The 24086-nt window shown below is 38.3% G+C and overlaps 1 protein-coding gene across 1 annotated transcript in view; it reads left to right on the plus strand.

The window, feature by feature from the left end:
- The window catches only part of ZNF407 (zinc finger protein 407), a 344407-nt gene that overhangs the window by 227646 nt on the left and 92675 nt on the right, over positions 1-24086 (plus strand). The window contains exon 8 of the mRNA XM_055798527.1: positions 16298-16476. Within this exon, the coding sequence (XP_055654502.1) occupies positions 16298-16476 (179 nt within the window). The remainder of the gene's footprint in view (positions 1-16297; positions 16477-24086) is intronic.

A 24086-nucleotide genomic window follows, 5' to 3' on the forward strand; every position in this document is an offset into this window, starting at 1 on the left:
GTTCTTGCACAACTAAGTGAAATTACTGAGCTGTGCTCAGAATTCCTTGTGCTGGGGAGATGGGTATTTTGGCCTCAAGACTTTTTGGTACACCTTTTAGGTGAACAGGATCTTATTCCTGTATTTTGCGGTATTCATTAGAGGCCTGAATATTTGGCAAGTCAGGATTCATTCAATTAATAATGGCAGTGCTGCCTGCAGCCTGATTCTAGTTGTTGTTTAGAATTCTGAGCTAAAAGGGCACAGGACAGGGTTTTGGGACCCTGTCTGGATTTTCTAGGAAAGTTATATGGGGAACATCACTGAAAACAGAAGAACAATTCTGAAAATTGGCATTAGATCTGCTTTTGGCTCCTGATGGTTCCTCATTGTCCATTGGCAAGGTTTCAAGAAGAAAGGATATGTGCAAGATATTTAATGCCACCTCTTACAGTTTCCTGGGACACAGGAGAACAGGATTCAGCCCTTCTCAAAATAAGGGTAGCCCAAAACTCAGGAGTTCTACTTCCTAGAACAGTGCCTTAATTTCTAGAAAGTTTGGGACACGAGTTTTCCTTTTCCTGAGCAAATGAGAGCTCCTGATGTTTCATCTTGGCTACTTACACTTTCTTTAGATAAAGCAGACAATTTAAGCAAATCTTGAGATGTACGTTAGTTCTTTCTTATCTCCATATCGTGGTTTAACCCCAGCCAGCAACCAAGCACCACACAGCTGCTTACTCACCTGCCCTGTGTTGGGATGGAGGGGGGAGAATCAGAAGAGTAAAAGTGATAAAACATGTGGGTTGAGATAAAGACAGTTTAATAAGTAAAGTAAAAGCCACATGCACGAGCAAAGCAAAACAAGGAAATTATTCACTACTTCCCATCGGCAGGTGGGTGTTCAGCCATCTCCAGGAAAGCAGAGCTCCATCACGTCTAATGGTGGTGTGGTTTAACCGCAGCCAGCAACCAGGCCCCACGCAGCCATTTGCTCACTCCCTTTCAGCCAGGGGGATGGGGAGGAGAATTGGAAAGGAATGTAAAACTCAAGGGTTGAAATAAGAACAGTTTAATAGGTAAAGCAAAAGCTGCACATGCAAGCAAAGCAAAGCAAGGAATTCATTCACTACCCCACCAGCAGGCAGGTGTTCAGCCATCCCCAGGAGAGCCGGGCTCTATCACATGTGACAATTGCTCAGGAAGGCAAATGCCATTGTGCCAGATGTCTTCCCCCTTCCTTCTTCTTCCCCCAGCTTATATACTCAGCATGATGTCATATGGTATGGAATATCCCTTGGCTAATTTGGGTCACCTGTCCTGGCTGTGCCCCCTCCCAATGTCCCGTGCCCCTCCAGCCCTCTCGCTGGCAGGGCCCAAAACCCAAAAAGTCCTTGACTTAGTATAAACATCATCCAGCAACAAGTATAAACATCCTGTTTTATGTGCTGTCAATATTGTTCTCACACCAAATCCAAAACACAGCGCTGCACCAGCCACTAAGAAGAAAATTAACTCTGTCCCAGCTGAAGCCGGGACACTCCACTGATTGTATTGAGAATTTGAATGGTTGTGGAGGACAAACTAGGTTGCCTTCTAGTACTGTTGTGCCAAACAGTGCACCTAAATGAGACAGAAGCTTATTTCTACCCTGTTTTACTGATATCCTGTCTTCCAAGCCTATTGCTACTCTATTTGACTATTTTTCTGCTTATTATATCCCTTTCTGTGCTTAGATTGTAATTTTTCTGAGGCCAAGATGGATTTTTCTGTTGTTCCTCCATGCAGCAAGTAGCATAACGTCATTCTGTCATGATGTCCTCTGAAGTCAATATGCTGTGCAGCAGAACATACCAGCTTGCTTGGAACCATTTTTTGCATCGTAAACATAGGATTGCATTTCACTTTAGGAGTATAGGAAAGCCTGTACCCTTATGGTGAAACCTTACTATTGCCAAGACTGTGATGTTATTTAGTGGCTAAAACCTCAAAGAAGCTTGAACAGCTGGGAGCTTGCATTCAACTGAAGTGCAATGTCAGTGCCTAATTCTCATAGTCTCCTTAGAAAATCCCATCTCTCATTTCTAGGCCTAGTAATCCAATACCTTTCACGAGAACTAAATGCATATAAATAGAATTTTTCAAATACATGTGCAGTCTTAAGTGTCATCGGGATCAGCTGTGGCCATTTTAGTCTGGCTTTGTTTTTAAACCTAACCTTCAAATATGTGTGTGTGTAAATGCATTTCTGGGTGCATTTTCTCTTGTTTTGTTTTTCCTGAGATTGTGTCATTTTTATATAGCTGAAGAAAGGGTTGTACTGGAAGCAATGCATCTTGGAATGCAAGTGAAACTATTTAGATGCTTTTCTTTAAAGCACAGACTCTTGATCTGTAACCATCCCATATTTAGAAAGAAAGGATATCAAGATACTATAAGCTATATTCTTCTCTTGGTATTCACTTCATGTTAGTAAGCTGCTGTTCTGTAAACTCTTGGAAATAGCCCTGGAACGTACAGGCTACTTCCATCCCAGCAGCAAAAAAGAAAGATTTGTATATATTTGATAACAAAAAGGAAACAAATACTTATATATAGCTTTCTTCCTAAATTTCTATTATTTACTTAATTTATGTTTACTTTTTGGAAAATACTTGGATTATTTATAATAGTTATACAGTAAACTTTTGTGGCCTTTAAAAAGGTATGTGGATTAATGACTTCTCAAAGAATTGTTTTACAAGAGTACTGTGATATTTTTAGAATGACTGCTTAGTTAAAATAGTCACGAAGGGCATGTTATTCACGTAGGCATCTTTTGAACAAAACCTATGTATTTTTTCATTTATGCATTCTGTCTTGATTCAGTAATGTACCTTTGTATACGGACATATAACATTAAGCCTATGAATAGGTCCAGTTGCTCTAAAGTTAGTTGTGTTCCCTAGAATATCATACTGAATTAGCCCTGTAAGGACTGTATTACTGTGACGCAAAATAGATTCAAAGGAATCATTTGGGTTTATATAAAAGGTGAGGAGTGCAGGGGTTTTTTCGGTGGGGATTTTTTTTTTTTAGTTTAAGAGTGGAATATATGTTTTCTTTAGCTGTAAAAGCACAATCAAGGCAACATGATAAGTGAGTCAGTGTTGTAAAAGTAAAACTAATTTTGCCTTCACTCACATGAGCTATAGAAGGAGGAAGCTTTATTGTCCCTGGGAAGGTGATAAGGCAGAGTAATTGTATATTATACTGTCCTGGAACATCTGCCTGAAGACTGTTGGAGCAATTCATCTATCATGGACGATACAGCATGTTTTGTCTTTCTGCTTTAACCCATCCCCACTGCTGGCCTGCACGAAGGTTTTGATAGGGACTGTGCCTGGGCTGGGGCTCACATTAATCAGTCCCCTTGTTCAACACTCCAGCTGACATAATTACAACCTGCGCACAGCAGTTATTCAAGTTGAGTCCTTGTCACTCGTGGTGCGAAACTACACAGCTCAGATCCCGAAGGAGATTGCCTTATCACACAGAACAAGGGCTCACAGGAGTTGAAGAGAATAGAAATGGGAAAATGTCTTCCGGGAGTACTATATATTCCTTTAAAATAAGACATTTGAGAGACTTACAAGGGACAAAGAGAAGCATTGTGCAAGGTCTGAAATGAACAGGTTATTATTTTTAAAAGGATTACACAGGCCATTTTTGTGAAATGGACATGGATTATTAAATAAATTCAGTGGTCTCTCTCTCTTATCATTCAGTGACTCTGCCCTATTAGTTTTCTTCAGAAGTGATAAAATAGTTTTTGACTTGTATAAGCTTTAAGTATCTCTCAGTAGAAATCATCAGAACACAACTAATAAAAGTGCACATATTATACCAGTAAAATTGGAACACACATAAGGGAAGATCTGCAAGGATCAGAGTTAAGGGTGAAGGAAGAAGCATGCAAAAGGGCTTTCAAAGATGAACAAGTTCATTAGTTTCTGCTGTAGCATGATACAGAAATGTGAAAGATGAAGCCAAAGAACAAGTTTCATATTTTACCATTTTTCCCTCTTTTCATGTTAACCCTCTGCGGGGAAAAAAAGACAATTCCGTAACACCATTTATACTAAATGAAAAAGGTTTATTTTTGTGTAATAAGATGAGGTTTGTTTTCAGGTGGGTTTGTGGGTGTGTTTTTTCCTTAAGACAGAACCTTTGTGTACATGATCATGGGATAATTTATTTAGCATTGCTCTATAAAATTCCTCAATATGACAGAATTTCATTGGCATTCAGAAGGCTTTTCCCTGGTGTTTAAATTTTTGTCTTCTTGGGTACTAGATCAGCTTTTTGAAGCAATACCATTCAGGTAGTTCCTATTATTCTTAATCAGTAGCCCTGATTTCTCATCTAAATTAAAATACTGTGTCTGATATTTAGACATTATTGTTTATAGTTGAAAAAATAGTAATAATTTATCTGTTCTGAGTGGTTGCATTTTAAGTGAATACTTTTACAAAACAGCTTATCTGGGACTTTGGATAGAGTGAAGCAGAAGTGCTAGAAGGTATCTTATACATTTTACTCTGCATATATGCACTAGGTTGTGCTTTCATTCAACAGTATTCCATTTCATTATCTCTTGCTGAAGTACACAGCACATTGAACTTTGTATGTAGGTCTACTGTGAAAATCTAGCTACATGAAAACTGCAATTTCTTACTGAGCAGCAGGGCGTCCTTGTAGGCAAATATACTCTTGCAGGAACCAAAATTAAGTTTTGCTTGCTCCCTACTCTTAAAACCAGTTCTCCTGGGGTGAATGATGACTGTGAAGTAAGCTCAAAGTACAGAGCCAAATGCTGCATTTACTTATATTTGTGCAGACAATGGCATTATGAGGACATAATCTGACGAGAATGATGTTTCTCCGATATATACTTTCAAGGCAGATTTTAGATCGGATAATCAATCATACCTCCAACAAAAGAACCGAATTTGACTTTCAGAACCTAAAATGGTTTTGCAGTATTGACAGCCAGGAAGAATATATTTTAATTTGCAGACTGAACAAATTTCCATGACATCATGGAAACACAATAAATGTCTGACCTCACAATGACATTCTTCAGACTTAAACTGTACTTTTTGTAGAGTTTGAGACCAGAAAAAGCCTTAAGCTCAGCTAGTCTGACCTTCTACATAAAACAAGCTGCATAGTTTTTTTCCAGTTTGCTCTGTTCTGAGCTTCTTGTATTTGACTGAATTTTGTCATCTAGAAAGACTTTCAGGTTTGATCTGAAAGTGCTGAAGAAATTGTGCTTTATTTCTCATTTGAATTGGACTGCAACTTGTTGCCATTGCTTTGGAATTTGTTACAGGTTTTCTCTAAGTGAAGGTGTCCCTTAATCACACATTTATGCACTGTTAAAGTTGCTCATGCCCCAAGCTCAAGTGTAATAAGCCAAACAGAGTGGTTTGGTCCCTGCCCTGTATCCCATCCTGTCCCCCGTCGTTGTCTCCCCCCCAGCTTATATTTCTATTTGTAATAATTTTGTGGATGTTTGTTTACTTTTTTAAATGTAGGCAGTAATACAGGAAGTAGATATTCTAGAATTAGTTTCTCCAGTGTCACATTACATCTTTACAGTTGCTTGCTACTTCCTTGCTTATACATCTAAAGATGACATGGGACCTTTCTGCTTATAGCATCACACTGGAAGCTCACATTAAACAGCTGGTCACTAATCCCTAAGTCATTTTCAGTGTCACAGTTCTTCACTGTGTTCTTGCATTCTGGAAGTTTCTTGCATGTGTTGTGCAAAGGTGGGAGACCTAATATGTTTTGATTGAACAGGCCTAGCTTGTGCAACTGCTCTGTATGACTGCAGTGTCATCATTATTAATCATGCTACCAATTACAGTGTCATCTGCAAATTTTATTAGCAGGGTTTTTATATGTACTTTCGGCATGCATAACAAAAGTGAATCTTTCAGACAATTAATGCTTATTGCATTGATAAATTGGAACATTTGAAATGAGGAAGAAAATGGCCAGCTCTTTTTGTGTGGGGGGGTGGGGCTGGGATAGGGCAGTGTATTAACATTAAAAAAAACTACTCTGAGCAGCGATCGTACAGACCACTGTGCCCTGGGTATAAATCCAGGCTGCAAAGCAACAGGATCTGCCCTCTAGGGAGCTGTGTTGTCACTAAAATGGCTGAAGGAACTGACACAAAGGCCAGTTGGAAGAAGTATCATCTGCATCTGAGATTGACAGGCAGCCTTTAGGGTCTGTTGCTATCATTTCTGACTCCAGCAACATTAGGAGTCCAGTTTCATCTTACACAGCCTATAGACTCCACACCCTTTCTTAGGCTCCATCTGCACTTTTATATTTGTGAAAATACTTTATGGGTTCCCAAGGATATACAAACAGACTCTACAGAATTGTTTGGTTACTTTATGTGGTCATTAAAAGAAGTACAATAGGGGGAAAAAATGATGTTGAAAGGAAATGTGTGTCTTCAATTAAATTCACCCTAGCTTTTTTTAAAAAATGGATGCTTTCCATGGCCTCATTTCAGCAAGGTATTTGATCATGTACATAAATTTAAGCTTGTGAGTCATTCTTTTGAAGTCAATGGGGCTGCTTGTACTTAAGCTGCACAAGTACGTAAGTACCTTGCTAAATCAGGGCCTATGGTACTTAAAGCCCAGTCTCCATCCTTATACCACTGCAGAGATGCTGTTTCTCAGACCAACTTCTCTTTTATGCCATCTGCTCCAACACGAAAGGAAAGGGGGAGGGAGGAAGCCCATGAACAATGGAGTGATTATTCTCAGTTACCGTGAAATAGATGAACTCCACCTGCTATTTCTGCCACTTAAACCTTGGCTGACACGGTGCAGCAGTGCACTATGCACAGCAGACCTCTGCATCCCTCATGCTGCAGGCATGTGATTCCACAGGGCCCTTGAGCCAGGCTATTACAGAGCCCACTGCCTGCAAGGGAAGTGGAAGCCAGGAGTTCAAGCAAATGTTATGGGGAGTTTTGAGTAGCAAGTCAGTCCTGCGAAAAAGGGGGGGGGTGTGTGTGTGTGTGTGTTTGATTTTTTTTTCTTCTGTAGTCAGTAGAAGGAGTAACTGAGGCTCTCTCCAAAGAGCTACCTGGGCAGACTCAGAAGCTGAGCAGCCCAGCTCTGCACATCTCCAGGGGTAGTGGGGACCACAGCACAGGTAGAGAGCTAAGGCACATCTCCCTGCCTTTCTGTACCCTATCCACCTGCTCCTCCCAAGTCTACTAGTTTGGAAATAATTTGCAGGTTTCTGTCTAAAAACTTCCTCTTTATTTCTTTCTCTTCCTGTAGAAAGCAGGATTAATGGAAGCATTAAAGGCAGGAAGCCATTAGTTCCTTGGAATCAGATTTTTATTTTTTTTCTGTAAAAATCACGTTTTTTTATGTTGTGAACTAAACTTTTTTGTTTGTTTGTTTGAGAAAAATATTCTGACTGAAAATTCATGAGTCTATCTAGATGGTTCACTGGTTTTATACTTTGGTTGTTGTTCACTGTGCAGGGTTGTAACCAGCTTCACAGATTCCTCAGATATAAACAAGACTAGAGTACATCACTTCTTATTTCCCTTCAGAATTTCCAGTTACCCTGAATTTGTCTTTAGAAGCATGAATTTTGGCTATTGTAATCAACTCGTTTCACACGTATTTGTAATGATAAATTGTTTGAAATTGGGAATTTTTATTCCAATGCATTGTAAATGTAATAGTCCAGATTACAATTTCAGCATGCTAGTCTGCTGAATGGAGCAGAGACACAAGTAGTAATTATCAGTCTTCCATCATTTTCAGTGCTGACGCACAAGTTTTTGCTGCTTCCCTACAGGGCTCTGCTACTTTTTAGCAGCCAGCACTGGACATCTGTCACACATACTGTATGTCATAACAAATAGATCATTAAAGAAAAAAATGCAAAGCTAAAAATGTAGAAAAGCAGGAAACATTACGATTATTATCCCTGGGTGTTACTATAATACTGTCAGAATAAGTCCCAAATACATTTTTGTTATTTTCTTTGTGAAACTGACTATATCATAAAATCTCATTAAAACATGTAAATGCAGTGTATTCTTTTATGGGCGACTTCATATTTTCTGAGTGGCAATACATGCAATACATGGTAGTACGTGTAAAATGTGGCAATACATGTGGCCACCAGATTGTCAGGCATGCATTTTTATGACACTGTGGATGTGTGTTTCAGTCAGCTTGGTGTGGTTGGAAAGCATCAGCTGTGGGCAAATGTTCACTGCAGAAACAGCTATAGTGGTAAAGATGATGCTGTCCCCCTGCAGCTCATTGCCACTGTCCACCAGAGGTCTTTAGGAACAGGACAGAGAGATGTTTGCCAGCAGTGACATAGGCAGAACTGAGCTGGCACTGGGTGTGTTGTAGTTGACCTCCTGAGTTCCCATGGAGCTGTATGCTGCTAATTCTGGCAGTAGTATCATAAGTTACTTGATAATTGAGGTCGGACGCAGAGTGCTAGCACTTGTATTCATGTGATTATTCCCCCAGTCATTTAAAACCTAAATAAAAAGTAGGATTTTTGCTTTTAAAGGAAAAGAGCAAGGAAAAAATAACCCAGGTGCTAGTAATAAAGAAGACTGAGAAAATTTACTACATTTCTCATATATCTATCTATCTATCTATATATATGCACATGCATATGTTACATATGTGTGTTGATGTATAATAATGCTTACTGGTTTATAATGTTAGTTTCAACACATTTCAGAATATATTTTTCTCCATGATATTTTTCTATTTTTTATTATGTCTTGTGCAATACTGTATTGACCTGTAGCACTGAGGAGGTAAGCCAGTGCTTAAATTTTTAAACTTGTGGTCTGAACTGAGTGCTGGTGGTATATGCAGAATGTGTATAGTGTTGTAGCTAGCTTGCATTAACTGGCAATCAGTTTACTTTAAAAACAGAAATGTAGATAAATCTTGAGTATGCTGGGAAGAATTCTTGCTTGGTTGGTTGGTTTGTCTGGTTTTTTGCTTGGTAGAAGTTGGGCAAAGTGACTGTCATTGTGAAGGTTTTGATTGAATAAGCCTGTTTGTATAATGTAATTATCATAGATTGAGGTATTTGTTTCTTTCCTGTCAAGAAAATATTGCCCATTAGGTTGTTTACCATCAGTCTACTGAATGGTAGTTTTCATACTTTTAATTCAAGTAAGAAATAAAGGCAGGCTAGAAGGGTTGCATTTTGGGAAGCAGTAACATTGAAAAAAAAACCAAACATGAAAGGTCCCTGCATTTAAATGAGTGAACAGGAGCTCTTGGCGCTTTGAGGAGTATCCAGAACTCCCAGAACTCCTGGATGGAACTGGATGGAAAATGCTGAGCACAGGGCAAGTCGTGGCATCCATGTATGCGGCACTGGTGTTCTAGTATTCAAAGCTTAAGGCAATATTTACAATTTAAAAGATGTTAGGAAGAATCTAATGATTTCCCAAAGTGATGTGAAAGGAACTAGGTCTCTGTAGCTCACCCACTAGAGGTCCAGATAGCAGAGGGTTCTTCAGCTGAGGAAAACGTGTTGGAAAGGTAACACTGTCTGTTAACTGGATGCAGAAGTATAAGAAATATGACAGTTTGTAAAAGTGAGAGTCATCAAATATGATTTACCTATTATTTCAATGGATTCTCCATTGCTTTCCATCAGATTTCAGCGTGTCTCTGAAAATCATGGTTTAGTACCAGAAAGAGTTAGGGTTTGAGGAAAGAATCACTGGACAAACTTTTTATGAACTACTATCCATGAAGTCAAGCTAAATGTTCCATGACTTTACGTTTCTAAAAATCTATGGCTCTCCTTTTCTAGTGTTAATTACATTATTGCAGTTTTGATTTAGAGACAGTTTTCCCAGTTAGATGGCATTTTCTGTAAAAACACCTGCAAATTTTTGGTGAATAACTGAGGTTAAGAATCTATGATGATACATATTTCTTTCATGAGAAATTTGCTTTCATCATAGCTGCTTTTATTTCTGGAAGAAAGAATCTGTGGACTTTGCTATTTTACAATCAAAATACTGCAATTTCTGTGTACTTCCTGCAGGCTGCATAGTGGGGTATAAACAGCAGAAGACAATCAAAGTGCTCTCCATATGAGTGTGAACTTGATTCATACTGACGAACAGGGGGAAAACAGACATTTTTTCAATCACTCAGCTGTGTGTGGTTTTATCTTGTAAATAGTGACATCCATGGAGCTGCCCTAAGTCCTTTGGGTTGTATGCATTTCTCTGCAGAAAGGGGTTGTTTGTAGCTAATGTCCTATAGAAAACCTTTTGAAAAAGGTTTATTTTGTGCAAATAAGAGCCCTACAAGATGCTAAAATTTTTAAAACTTAGTGTGCTAGCTAATTAACATTTTGCCTCATTTGCACCTCTGAAACCTTCCATTTCCATGTCTTGCAGTAAGCATCTTTCTGAAAATGTCAGGCACTGCGTAATGGAAGTGTTCTAATTTCCCTATTAGTAAAACATCTTAATAAAAATAGGTTGCTTCCTGCTATATTTCATTTAGCTGTTGAATACAATGCTAATGTATACTCATGTACAAAACCCTTAGAAAATATAGAAGCCTTCCTATCTTGGACAGGCAAATTTAGAATTAACAGAAGATGTTTTATGAATTTCTCTTACTTCATGATTTTTATCCAAAATGCCACATAAAAGATGAGGACAGCAAATATCTCTGGCATTAGGCAGTCACAGCTCTGCGGTTAGCTGCTGAATTCAGCTGTTTACATGGGCTGCTTAAACCAGAGCTGCTGGCTGGGAGAAGGACGTGGTGTGACCCTCTGCATCCAGCTGCAAGGCTGGGGCTGAGCCCCTCTGTGTGGGGAAGGGATGCCCAAATCCCTGCCCTCTTACAGCTTGTAATGCTGGCTGGTGAGACTAGCTGGCTGGGTAAACCCTGCAAGATGGGAGAGAAGAGATGATGGGGGAATAATGACCACAGACAGCACTCACTGTGGGGACCTTCAGGCTGACGATTCCCCATTTGGCACAAATTTGCTCCAAAGCTCATTGTTCCACCTGTGTTTCCCTGCTGCTGACTTTGAACTCCCACCTCTGCCTCCTGCAAAGTGCACATCTGTGCTCTGCCATCCCAGAACCCCCAACAGTGCTGCTGTTTTCGATGGGGCAGATGCAGTTTTGCTGAGGAATCTGGTCAGTGGCACACTATAGCTTGCCAATGCAACTGAGAAAATGTCTTCGTAGGGGCAGAGTTATACTGGTTTAGGGGCTAGAGGAACAATATTTTCTGCCTTAGGGAGGAAGACAGTTATGAGAACTTATGCCCCATCCACTAGGAGCGTGTATTTTCCCATTGTTCGGTAGACCAGGCACTCCGTTTCTTGCTCTTAGTACAATACCCAATTTTTTGGTAACAGAACTGATGTATATAAGGATAGGAGAGACGCAATGGGAGAGGGAAGGCAAAGTAAACAAAGGCAATGGTTTCTCATGCTGCCAAAATGTCTGGGCATTTTACACTACTCCTAACCTTCCACTTTATTCCACTCTCCCAGCAAACCAGATCAATGCTGCTAAGAAGTAGATGAGAGTGTAGAGGGTTGTGGCATGTGGCACTGGGCTTCCTTGCCACTCTATGAATGGTGCCTGTTCAAGCACAGCCACCACTGAAAACTTGAGTAATCTCTTTTGTTCTCACCCTTGGCATAGGGGAGTTTGCTTTAGGCCACATTGTGGTAGAGTGCCCCTGGAGATGTCCATTGGAAGCTGAGTATTATTCACCTACCCAGCTTTTTTTGCTGTGGTATCATGTTCCTATCTAGATAGGTATCGGTATTCTGAGATTTGCTTCTATAGTGACAAAGACATCAAGAGTAACATAAATCTCCTTTGATTACATTGTTTGTGTGAAACATCTCGGCTCAGAGAGTAATGATCAGTGGCATGAAGTCTAGCTGGAGGACAGGGGTCAATATTGGGTCCAGCCCTTTTCAACATCTTCATTAATGATCTGGATTATGGTGCAGAGTGAACCCTCAGCAAGTTTGCATGACACAAAACTGGGAGAGGTGGCTGATACACCAGAGGGCTGTGCTGCCATCCAGAGGGACCTCAACAGGCTGGAGAAATGGACTGACAGGAGCCTCATATAGTTCAACAAGGGGGAAGTGCCAAGTCCTCCACATGGGGCGGAACAACCCCATGCACCACTATATGCTGGGGGCTGAGCAGCTGGAAAGCAGCTTTGCAGAAAAGGACCTGGATTCCTGGTAGAAGTCAAGTTGGGCAAGGACTGCCAATGCCCTTGCAGCAAAGAAAGCTAACTGCATCCTGGGCTGCATTTGGAGGGTTGCTGCCAGTAGGTCAAGGGAGGTGATCTTTCCCCTCCACTCAGCACTAGTGAGTTCACACCTGGAGCACTGTCCAGTTCTGGTCTCCTCAGTACAAGAGAGACACGGACATACTTAAGATGAGTCCAGCAAAGGGGCACTAAGGTGGTCAAGGTGCTGGAGCATCTCTCTTAAATCAGGAGAGGCTGAGAGGACTGGGACTGTTCAGCCTGGAGAAAAGACTTAGGGGGAATTTCATCAATGTGCACAAATATCTGAAGGGAAGGTGTAAAGAAGACAGAGCCAGGCTCTTCTTCAGTGATGCCCAGTGACAGGACAGGAGGCAGTGGGCACAAAGTGAAATACTCTGAACATCAGGAAACATCTTTCCACTGTGACTGAGCACTGGCACAAGTTACTGAAGGAGCTGGAGAGTCTCCATCCTTGAAGATATTCATAAGTGGCAGAAAAACGGTCTGGGGCAACTGGCCCTGGGTGGTCCTGCTTGAGCAGTGGTGTTGTACCGGACAACCTCCAGAGGTGCCTTCCAACCTCAATCCTGTGACTCTGTGACTAAAATACAATTTTATAATTGACAAGTCATTTACAGTTTATGATATTTGAAATTGCAGCAACCTTTATTTTACTGAGAGCAGCAAAAGACAGGTAATTGGTTGGTAGGGATGGCTTCTAATGGCAACATGAAATGTGCAGTTAGAACAGCAGTGTGAATGCATCACTGTGCGATGAACATAGAGACAAAAGCCCTTTTTTATCTTAGCCAAAAGAGGTTTTCCTTTTGTCTTAAGCAGTAGCTGCATTTCTCAGGAGAAACTTGCCATCTGTCTCCCTTACTTCACAGCATTGTCCTTTACAGAAATGTGGCAGCTCTCCTGTATGTGTGCAGTGGAAAGCAGGCCTACACTCCTTCCCAGTATATCAGTCTTTGATGGAGGGAGTCGTACAGGCTTGCTGCATGGGAAGTATTGGCTGAGCTTTTCAGCCCCTCACATTTCCTGTTCGTCTGCAACGTGCCTTAGTAACATCCCCATCTCCTCTTTCACCATATATAGCACTGACAGGACACTGAAAACACTATGCAGGCCCTCCACTTCCCTTTAACAGAATTGTTGTGGGGTTAGTATGAAGTCTCAAAGCTTTCTTCACATCTGATAAGAAGTCTCACTTCAAGACATGAAATAAAACCAAAATTTCTGATGTTTTTCTCTGCGTCAGCATTGAATATAAACCCATAAACTATAGCTTTAGACTAATTAAGTCCCTCTAATTTCCCATCTTGATACTGCAGAGCATGGAAAAATTGCCAGAAATATATACATTTGATGTTTAAAATGGAAGATGGTTCATAAGGATGAAAGCATGCCTACATTAAGAAATTATAATAGAAATGTGACTTAGAAACCTCTGGTTTACCCTTACTGGAACACAGGCTAGCATCCTAAAAGCTGCATTTATTTGTTTGTGGCTGTAATTCAGAGTGGAACTCAAAAACAGAAGGACTTTACTCAAGCAATTTATTTTGGGCTGGGCTCTTAAGTTGCTAAATTTCAGAACAAAGGGAATCTTTATCTCAAAGTTTATGAACTCCTGGAAGTGAATTTTATAACACAAAGCCTGTCAAAGTCTTAACTATCATCACTGTTGCAACACTATATTTTAGTTAGATGTTTATCATGACGTAGCTTTAATGAAAATACAGTGCTGTTTAAAATCACAGACTTTTGTGTTTACTCATAGGAGATGAAATGATCTAAGAACACACACATACATAGAATTTGGGGGAGGGTATGTCAGACATATAGTAACATATTTGTACAGTACTCAGGAGAAGATTCCTAATGAAACAGACATTCAAAGCACACTGAATAATTAAAAAACATTTTCTATGCAGTATACTTTTGTTGAGTCATATTTAAAGGTGTTACTTGGCTTCAAAAGTGCTTGGATTTGCCAGTTGTTACCTTCATGGTTTACTTCATGATTGCAATGCCTGCACTGCAGCCTCATATGAGAGGCAATTTGTAATACCTTGTAATTCTCATATTCCTCATTTCTGATTAAGCCTTTCTGGCCTCATCACATGGGAAAATATATTTTTATAAAACTCTTACAGCTACTATACTATGTTGGTGTGTTTAGTCACAGATTTTTACTGACAACTGAACAAATGAGACTTTAGGATTGCTCCGTTTAAAGTGGTTGGAAGAAATTCACAAATCAAAGAAGATAGAACTGGCCTTTTATGACTTGAACAGGCTGGGTTTTCTTCACAACTCTTACATAGGTTTCCACAGATCCTTTATATATTTCACAGAAATATTTCAAAGTAAAAAAGTTTTATATCTTTCCTTAACATAGTATGAGAGCTGAGCTAAAAGGACACAGATACTTTATTTCAGATTTGTATGCTCTGCTTTAATCTACTGCCTTTTAAAGTATAACCCGTGGTAGAAGGTTACCAGATTGTCTCCTGCTTTCATTGCAGTGTACACTATCTTTTTTTTTTTTTTTTTTTTTAAATAAAACACATGTTTCATTTTACATTTATGAGCATTGTAATTTTTGTAGGGCTGAATCCTGAAAGATGCTGAGGACCAATATTTCCCATATTTTTCAGTGAACAGAAGTGTCTTCTCTGACATTCTCAGGAGTCTGATCATTATACTGGTATATAGCAGATGGACATGACAGAGGGTGAGCTTTGGCAGCACCGTAAGGCAGATATCAGCTTTTCTATGACCATCTCCAAGGGAGAGACAAGCATTCCAACAGAACTTCAAGCTGCTACTTCCAGTTTATTTTGGGGATCCTTTTTTTAGGTGCCTGTTACTGTGGTGTTTCTAACAGTGACAGGTAAACAATCAGTTGCTCAAAATACTGCTATTTTCTTATTTGAATAATTGTGAAGAAGTATGTATTTATACAGTTTGCTTGAGTGTTTGCACTTTTCTTCAGTTAAACTGAGTTACTGTTCTTAGCTTGATAATAATGTACAGTACTAAGAATGTCTAAAAAAATGTGTACACAGGCTGTTATGATTCAAGAATAAATATAACACCTATTTCTGATTGAAATAAATAAAGGAGCAGTATATTTTATATGGGATTCATCACAGACTGAATAACTAGGACATTCCAATGCAAAATAATTTTGGAATGAGACTGCAAAATTTTAAAGCCTAGAAATTCAAAATCACTGTCATATCATGGATCTGCGGATAAAAGACGTGAAATTTTTTCTAGTCACTTTTTTCAGAAATATCATTAGAAAAAAATATTTGAAATGTATAAAACTAGTATTACACGTGTGCTGACCTTTATGCATGGAAACTCCACTGCTTCCACAAAAGCTGAGTTTAAGATACGAATCAGAATTTGTGTGTATTTTTTAAAAGGTATGAACTTGAAGAACTCAGTTCTGTCTTCTAGGAACATTTCATATGGTGAGATGAGAGTTGATGAAATATCTTACAAAAATCATTCACAGCAACTCCTATGGAATCTAGGAACTGTGCAGGAAAAGTTCATGAGAGCTCCATTAGGAAAGTTATTGGCATCTGGGCATTTCAGTTTTGCAAAGTTAAAGACTTTTACTTAATTTCTGTCCATCACTGACTACCATCAAGAAAAACAAAAATAATACTTCTGCAAATGTAAAAAATTGTTCATTTTTAAGTGCTTCTGGTTCAGATGTATTGCTCAGTTAAGCTGAAAGAGCTTTGGGAGCCTTCATGCAAAGGACAACATTTATGCAAAACCTAAGAGGATGCAAAAATTGGGCAGATAGTGAAAAATGAGTAATGACTACTCATTTTCTGTTATAACACTAGGTTTTATTTGAACAACCAGTAGGGAATAAATTCCTATATAACTTATTTCCTTTTTTCATTGCTTTTTAGGTCTAACTGTGCTGAAAATATCCGTAAACATATCTTGCATACAGGAAAGCATGAAGGAGTGAAAATGTATAACTGTCCTAAATGTCACTATGGAACCAATATCCCAGTGGAGTTTCGTAACCACTTGAAAGAACTACACCCAGACATCGAAAATCCTGATCTGGCATACTTGCATGCGGGTAAGGTCATTCTTCCCTTTGCTTACAAATTCTTCTCTATTCTATATGAGCATGCTTAAGGGATTGTGGTAAGAAAGCTAGCTTTTACGTTATCATTTATTCTGAAGAAGAACATGATTTTAAAATGGGCTTAGTTCTCTTCAGGTTTGCACAAGGGATGAAGGTTATTCATTAAGCACTGAAATCCATTCATGTTTCACAAGCAAAGCTTTCAGTTCAATACCTAAACATCAGAAATGTGTGCTATTTAGACGCCTCACTTTGAAATCTAGTTGAACTTTCTTAGGGAAATATTTTTTTAACATTTGTTTTAAATCTCTCTACCCACTCTATTCCCCCATGAACAGAAAACCAAAATTCCTTAGGAAATACAGTGGTAAATTAATGTACCAATTTAAAAATTCTTAGATTTCATTACAAAAAAGCTTGTTTAGGAACAAGATTTTTGTTTGGTTGATTGGTTTTGGTTTTTTATTAGAGATTCTACAAGTCACAATAGAAGGCAGAATTTTAATGGGAGCATCAAGTTAGAAGAACAGTAAATTCAATGGCAAGAGGTTAGGAGAAAAAATACAAAATTAGGCTGGAGCTTGAATTAAATGTGGTCTTAACTCACATTTAAGGCAGATAACTTAGACATCACTGGGCGGGAAGACAAGTCAGAGCAGTGGGAAAAAAGAACAGATGGCGAGAAGAAAGAGTTGGGGAATCCAGAGGAGTAAGAAGCTATGGGGGCCAAATTCTCCCTAAGATGCAAATTAATCTTCCATTGAAGTACTACTATTAGTACTGCTGTGTCAGATTTGAATTTTCTTTTGTAAGGAATTGATGTAATAATTTTTGAGACCTTCATATCTATAAAAAAACACAACCCAGAGAGCTTTCATTCAGCTCTGTGCAGCACATACACTCAAGTTATTTTAAAACCTCTCAGTCTTCTCAAAATGACCGCTTGCTTTCCTGACTAGAGGCAGTGGATTATTTGTACCATATATTTCTATTTGCCAAGTATTCCACTTCATTTTGGAACCAATCATCATGTCATGTCAGCATATGGTGGATAATATCTGGATGTGCAAACAAAATGCCAGTTGGCGGAATACCAGTTTCAAAATAGGTCAGAAAACTGATCACATTTCACTGTACTTCTCACGGAAGTGAATGAGTATTCAACTCAGAGCTTAAATCCAGACACTGTTGGATTTTTTACTACAATAATCCCACTTAAAATAATATGAAAAATTAAAATGATTTCAGTAGACAGATATACAGACATAACACAGATAGCTGTAGCACTGGTAGAATCACTAATGTTTATCTAAAATTACAAATTCTGTGTAAGTTTTCATGTTCAAGACTATATCTAGGTAAATTAATTGCTCATTGTGGCGTGCTGTGGTTAAAACTATTCAACTTGCTTGGTCTGGGCAACATAGGAAAACTGTCATCAATGCATTGTATGCTAACAATACCTATTTTCTGTACATACATTCTTGTGTTGTAGAAATGCCCTTGCACTGAACAGGGTACTGTATGTACAAACATATTACTACTCGCAAGAACAGGTTGTCACCTAATTATTGCCAGGCTAGCCTAGAGTTGGTATACAACAAAAGTGTTAAAAGATTGTTTGCATAATCCCATTGCTAAAAGGGTGATACTGTATTTTCCTTTCAGGAAGAAACACTGTTAAAGCAGGATCTGGGCAATAGTTGTGCATTCACATCAGAGTTAAATTAAAGGGGTTTTCATTTCTTGATTTCAACCCATTTCTGACTGCTGGACATCTGAGAGTTAAAGGTTTTAGAGAAGATTTTGAGGAACGACGGGATCACTCTTGTGCCCTCACTAACATTCCTTATCAAAATAAGATTTGTTCTATGTCTGATTCGTGGTTACTGATGACTTATTGGTCATTGGCTTGCACCCACAGAGAATCCACAACATGACATAGAACCCTTTAGGCTGATAGGAGTATGAAGGTGTCACACAAGATTGATTTTTTTTAACTTAAACGTATTTGTCTGTCTTTTGTGTTCTAATACTGCTTTGTAATGGGAAAGCCAGCCTCTTCACTTCTCTGAGCAGAATAGAAATAGAGTCTCATCACTGGCAAAGAGAGGGATGCCGACTCAAACCGCTTTGCAGGACCAGTTAGAAACTGCCTCGCCACAGCCCACGAAGAATGGAGCTGTGCAGTACCTTTAGGATGTGGCTGGAAGTAAAAATCAAATCTGTTTCTTGTTTATGAAATTAAGTTTATTGGTTGGATTTATAATTCAAAGTTAATGCTTTAATACTAATTTCTGCTTAACTTTCTTTAGCAACTACTGTACAGCTTTATGGGGTCAGTGACAGTAAAGAGCTTGAAGAAGCTGCCTTTCTAAGGGAGAGGCTGTGAAAGGTGGAAAGCAGAGCAAGTTAGCTTGTACATGAGTAAGGATGATACTGTAATTGATAGGTGATATCACTTTCTGTTCTGCATCTTTGAAATCCTGTATAGTGTGAGGAACTGATATATGGGAATGCCAAAAAAATCCAGGTCTTCAGACTTTCTTTCCTCTTTTTGCTATAGACTGTCATAGAGGGAGATATGTAACTATACAACTATATTCCTTATAAACCTTATGTAGTACCATTATATATTTTAAAACAATAACAATCTAGAGAATGCTTTTTGGTTTAACTTTTAAAATTTTCTGCATTTGAGCAGCAGGCCTTCAATGCACACAAAGCAACAGAGATACATGCATCTGCACATAAAATTACGGATTTACTAGATTATACTTCCAATACCAATTTATGCATTTAACGTCTAATTTTTAAATAAAACATCAAATCTGTTTTTGAAATGGCATTTTGTGTTGTTCTGTAAGAGATATATGCCTGTTTCTTGATATTCTCTGACCCATTTTCTCAAGGTCCATGTTGAAATGGAAATTTTGTTGGAAAAAAAGCCATAAATCCAGTGATTGTTGATTATCCACAATACTAATTTTTTCTAAAAAAAAAAGTCATATTTAAGATACCAATTGATTTTATACCTGTTCTAGAACAGAAGTGGGCTTACTAGCAAGCTCAGAAATCATGCAGTTAATATTTTAGTCATGGCAATTCGGTTCCAATGGAAGCTATTCATATTATTCTTGTTATCAATGCACAAATCTGAAAATTTGTCATTACAAATGGGAAATTAATATGAGTAAATTTTCATATCATGTTGATGACTATAATTCTAGTGATTTTTTTTTTTAAATGTGATTATTTGATAAAGGAATTTTTTCTGAATTGTTTACTGTGGGTTTGTCTGTATGGCAAGTAGCAAAGTAAGGTGAAAAAATCTTTGGACTGATTCTTGTATGCATTATGTTTCCAAGAGTCTTGGATATGTTTTTCCTTCCAGTTGACTGAGCCTAAATACTTTGACAAGTGGGACAATACTTTGACAAGGGAAGGGCCCGTACCTGTGGTAGAACTTGTAGGGGATCAGTATTCCAGCTGGCTTTCTCAAAGCTTTGTCTGCTTTGGAGCAGCATCACTTGGTAGTGATAATGTTCATCATTTAGAAGTTCTTGTTTTATAAGCATTGTGATACTATTATGATGCATTATGTATATCCAGAGAGCATTAATATCTATGGCTTGATGTCTCCATTATTCCAGTAGCTGCAGAGACCATGGTATCTCACTGTGTGCATAGTAGTCTTCTGTCGATACTAAACTGGCTGTAAGTAAAAAGCCTCTTCAGAGAGAAGAGTAGCAGTTTGCTCATTATTGGTTTTGTGATCATATTGAAAGTTAAGGAATTACATTGGGAGGTTTTTTCTGTATTGTTCTTTCTGTGCTGCACTTTTACAAGTGATCATGATCTGCAAGAATGAATGCTGCTCTAGGAAACCAGAATAACACAGTTTTTCGCTGAGCGACTGATAGTGGGCTTGCTCTCGGTCTGAGTTTCCTCATGTGCAAAAGAGGTGGAATGCTTACATAGTATGAGTCACAAAGCTTTTGCTTGAAAATGGCTTCACAACAGTCAGCTATGAGGTTAGGGAACTGCTTAAGGTACTGAAAGAAGATTTGGAGATGTTTTACTTTAGAATCAGCAGTCATACAAAACCTTTCTTGGAAGTCTTTTCTTTTTAAAATAAAAAAAAAATCAGGGAAGGCAGATCAATTCGTTGTACTCTGTTTTTTCTTTGAAAGTAATGCTATGCTTGCAAAGCACTCAACTTAAGCCAGTGTGCTCTGAGAGTCTGACACCCTGGGCACTGTGAGCAGGGGTGGAGGATCACTTACTCCTAAAGATCCTGACAACTGAAAGCATGAGCAGCTTCCCCTCGCTGCACAGATGTGTTGTGGGGAATGCTTGGAAGTACAGCTTTGTGTGTCTTTGCATCTGTGAAAATTATAGGTGCCTCTGGGGTTGGGCATCCACTGAACAAAGATCGTGACGATCATGTTTTGGCAGTTGGCTGCCTACATGGTGATTGAACGCTTAGTGCTCATGAAGAGTTACATAATTCATGACCAAAATGATAGATAGGTACTTGATTATAGTGTATGAGTTGGTTCACAGTGAGAAAATATCAGACATGAACTACTCTTAATCTAGCTGAGAAAAGCCTAAGAAAAATCAGTTACTGAAAACGGAGTCAGACAAATTGAAATGAGAAGGTGCAAACACTTAAATATAAGGTCGATTTTGCTCTAGCAACAGCTAGCAGAAAAAATTATCCCTGTTCCATTCCTTTGAGCCTTGACAAGACTGGATGTGTTTCTGCAAGATAGGTTTCAGGAGGGCCCAAGGTTGCTGGGTTCACTGCAAAACTAATTAAGTAGTATTTAAGGGTCTTTGATATACCAGAAGCCAGACTATTATCTAATAGTCCTTTCTGCTCTTAAATCTTAAAACCGTGTTAATCTACAGCCTGTCGGTAAAGGTTGTGTTTGTGAATCTAAAGTGCTTAGGTGTTGTGATAGCAAAGGGATAGTTCAGGAGACACGTAAGTCCCCCAAAGTGTTCTTTCTCATAGAGATGACATTCCCATACGTGGCGCTAAATTCTTCCTCTCTTTGAGCCTGGAGTACCTGTGCCTCGGTAGAAATACACTTGCTTAAAATAAGTTTCCTTCTAGTATAAAATATGTCAGCGCATTTATTTATTTAAGGTGTTTGAAGAATCCTTATGAATTTCTGCTCTTTTGGTTGGCAGTTCCCTTAGTGGTTTTTTTGGCTCCTGACATCTGCAATCGATGAAAAGACAGTACTATTAATCATCTGTTCATTAAGCCAGGCCCACATCCTGCTCTTTTCTTTTTTAGATTAGGGGAACAGAGTTAGGGGATGGTTTAGTTCCTTCCAGAGAGCAGTGAAAATGAGAAAAGTTTACTGCAGTGTCTCTTTTATGCATGATTGAAAATTATTTTTCCAAACTTTTTAAAGTGCACTTTTCAAAAGGCTGTGATCTACAGGTTTCTCTGGCAAAAGCTAAAGAAACTGAAAAACAAGGCTGGACTAGCAACCCACAACATGATTACATCATCAACAGGGGACACAATTGTGATGCTATCGGTTGTAACAGTTGCAATATTCATGAATGGAATTCTGAAAGTTCAAATAGTTAATACCAAATAAAATTGTGATCTTTATCCCACTTGACAGCTACATTTATCAATTTATTAAGAGAAAAAATTGATTGCTAAAAGTTATGGTGTGATCTATTATGTGATTTTTATCAAGGTATAACTGTATTACCAAGTGGAAACTGCAGACTTATTCAGAATGTGAATTGGACACACATAACCTGATAATATAGCAATTATAAGAGTATCCTACTGCTTTTCTACTTTTAAATATTTCTTTTTTTTTCCTCTTGTCCTTTCTTTTGCTTTTTCTCTTTAATAGAAAATATAAAGTTGAAAAAAATAGGAAAAATAAATTAATAAAAACCTGTTTATTCTTATACTCTCTCAGTTCTCCAGAAATATAAAATTATTGAATGCAATTTATCAATGAAATAATGGAAGTACAAGTCAGTTGAGTACCTATGCAAACTTGTTTCATACCTTAAGTAAAGCCTCCAAAGAATGGGTGCATAGTTTTGTTTGCAAGCATATTGAACTTTGTTCTTGGAATTGTTATGTTCTTAATCTTTATCACTGTTTAAATAAAATACTTTACATGTTGCAATTTGTAACAATATTGAAAAATTGTCATTGCTAGATATAAGCAAATCAGATAGAAGCTTTTACAGTATCAGAATATTGCTTGGGTTTCTAGTCAGATAAAACATTATTTTTGATGGCTGGTATACTTATAAAAAAAAAAAAAAAAAGGCAGCAGCAGCTCTGCTTCAAACAGGTTTGCTCTTGTCATAGCTATTAGTGCCAGTCTTTCAATAGCATGTCATGTAGATTGGCAGACACTCCCTTTCCTCTTTTGTGAAGAATAATAATTTTAGTGTGTGCTTGAAATAAAAACCTAGTATAAATGATTTTCTGTTTGTAAAGGAGAAAGCTAGATTTTTATAACCTATGTAGATTACGTATTATTGTGTTTCAGGAAAAAATAATCTACATTTTAAGAATACCTAAAGCCTAAGTAATTTGATTATTTTTATAAATGTTTACTATTAGAAGGGTTTGTATGACTAGAGAACTTCCATAACCAGTGTCTTTATCTGGGTGGTCATCACAGTAGAATAGGTTCTTTCCAGGTAGCAAGTAGAAAGGAAAGGGAATTAAAAAAAAAAAAAAAAAAAAAAGAGAGAGAAAAAAAAGAAAGAAAGAAAGAAAATTAAGGTCATGAAAGTATTTTATTCTTTTTTTCTAGTATGTAGCTTTTGCTGCTACTGTTGAAGAGCTTAGGGACTTCTTTCATAGTCCCTTAGTTGCTTTCCCTGAACAGTCAGCGTATACTGCTTCTGAATGACATGAAAGAAGGTGTTGAAATATTTTGATGCAAATATTATTTCATCTAACATGCAAACCCCACCACTATTAATATTAGTTATAATCTATAAGCTGATGATATCCTCAGATAAGACTGAAAGACATGAATTTCACTAAGGAAAAAAAAAACATTCAGAATATCATTTTAAAGGAAAAGGAAAATATTGCCTAGACCAAAGTCTGCAGCATCCCTCTGTTCAGTAGGGGTATAATATCTGTCATGTTGTGTCCCATTTTTCCATCAGATAGCTGACAATAAGGTGCAGGGCCATCACACAAGTGGTTTTCATGTTGTGTGTATAGCACCAATGGTATTTGTAGTCACGGTCCTGCATTCTCCTTAATGCCTTTCTACCCACAGCCCACTGCTCTGAGGATTTCCTTTCTGAAGAGCTACCCAAGCTTGTCACAGGGCTACTAATTCTTTATGGGGTGAGCTTTAACTCCTGAGCAACTTGGATCTCTTTGCTTGTGTTAGGGTGTTGGCATGCATCTGCTTTCCTGTCATTCCTCCCTGTGGCATCCTGGTTTCCAAGACAGGGAACCATTTGGCCACACTGGCCAATACAGAAGCCCTCATAATTTTTGAAATTTTCTGTTGAGCCTGAATGCCCACCTTGCATCTGCCCTCAAAACACTCTCAGGCGGGCATATGCTTTGC

This window comes from Falco peregrinus, chromosome 3 (assembly GCF_023634155.1).
Source record: "Falco peregrinus isolate bFalPer1 chromosome 3, bFalPer1.pri, whole genome shotgun sequence".
Lineage (NCBI taxonomy): Eukaryota > Metazoa > Chordata > Aves > Falconiformes > Falconidae > Falco > Falco peregrinus.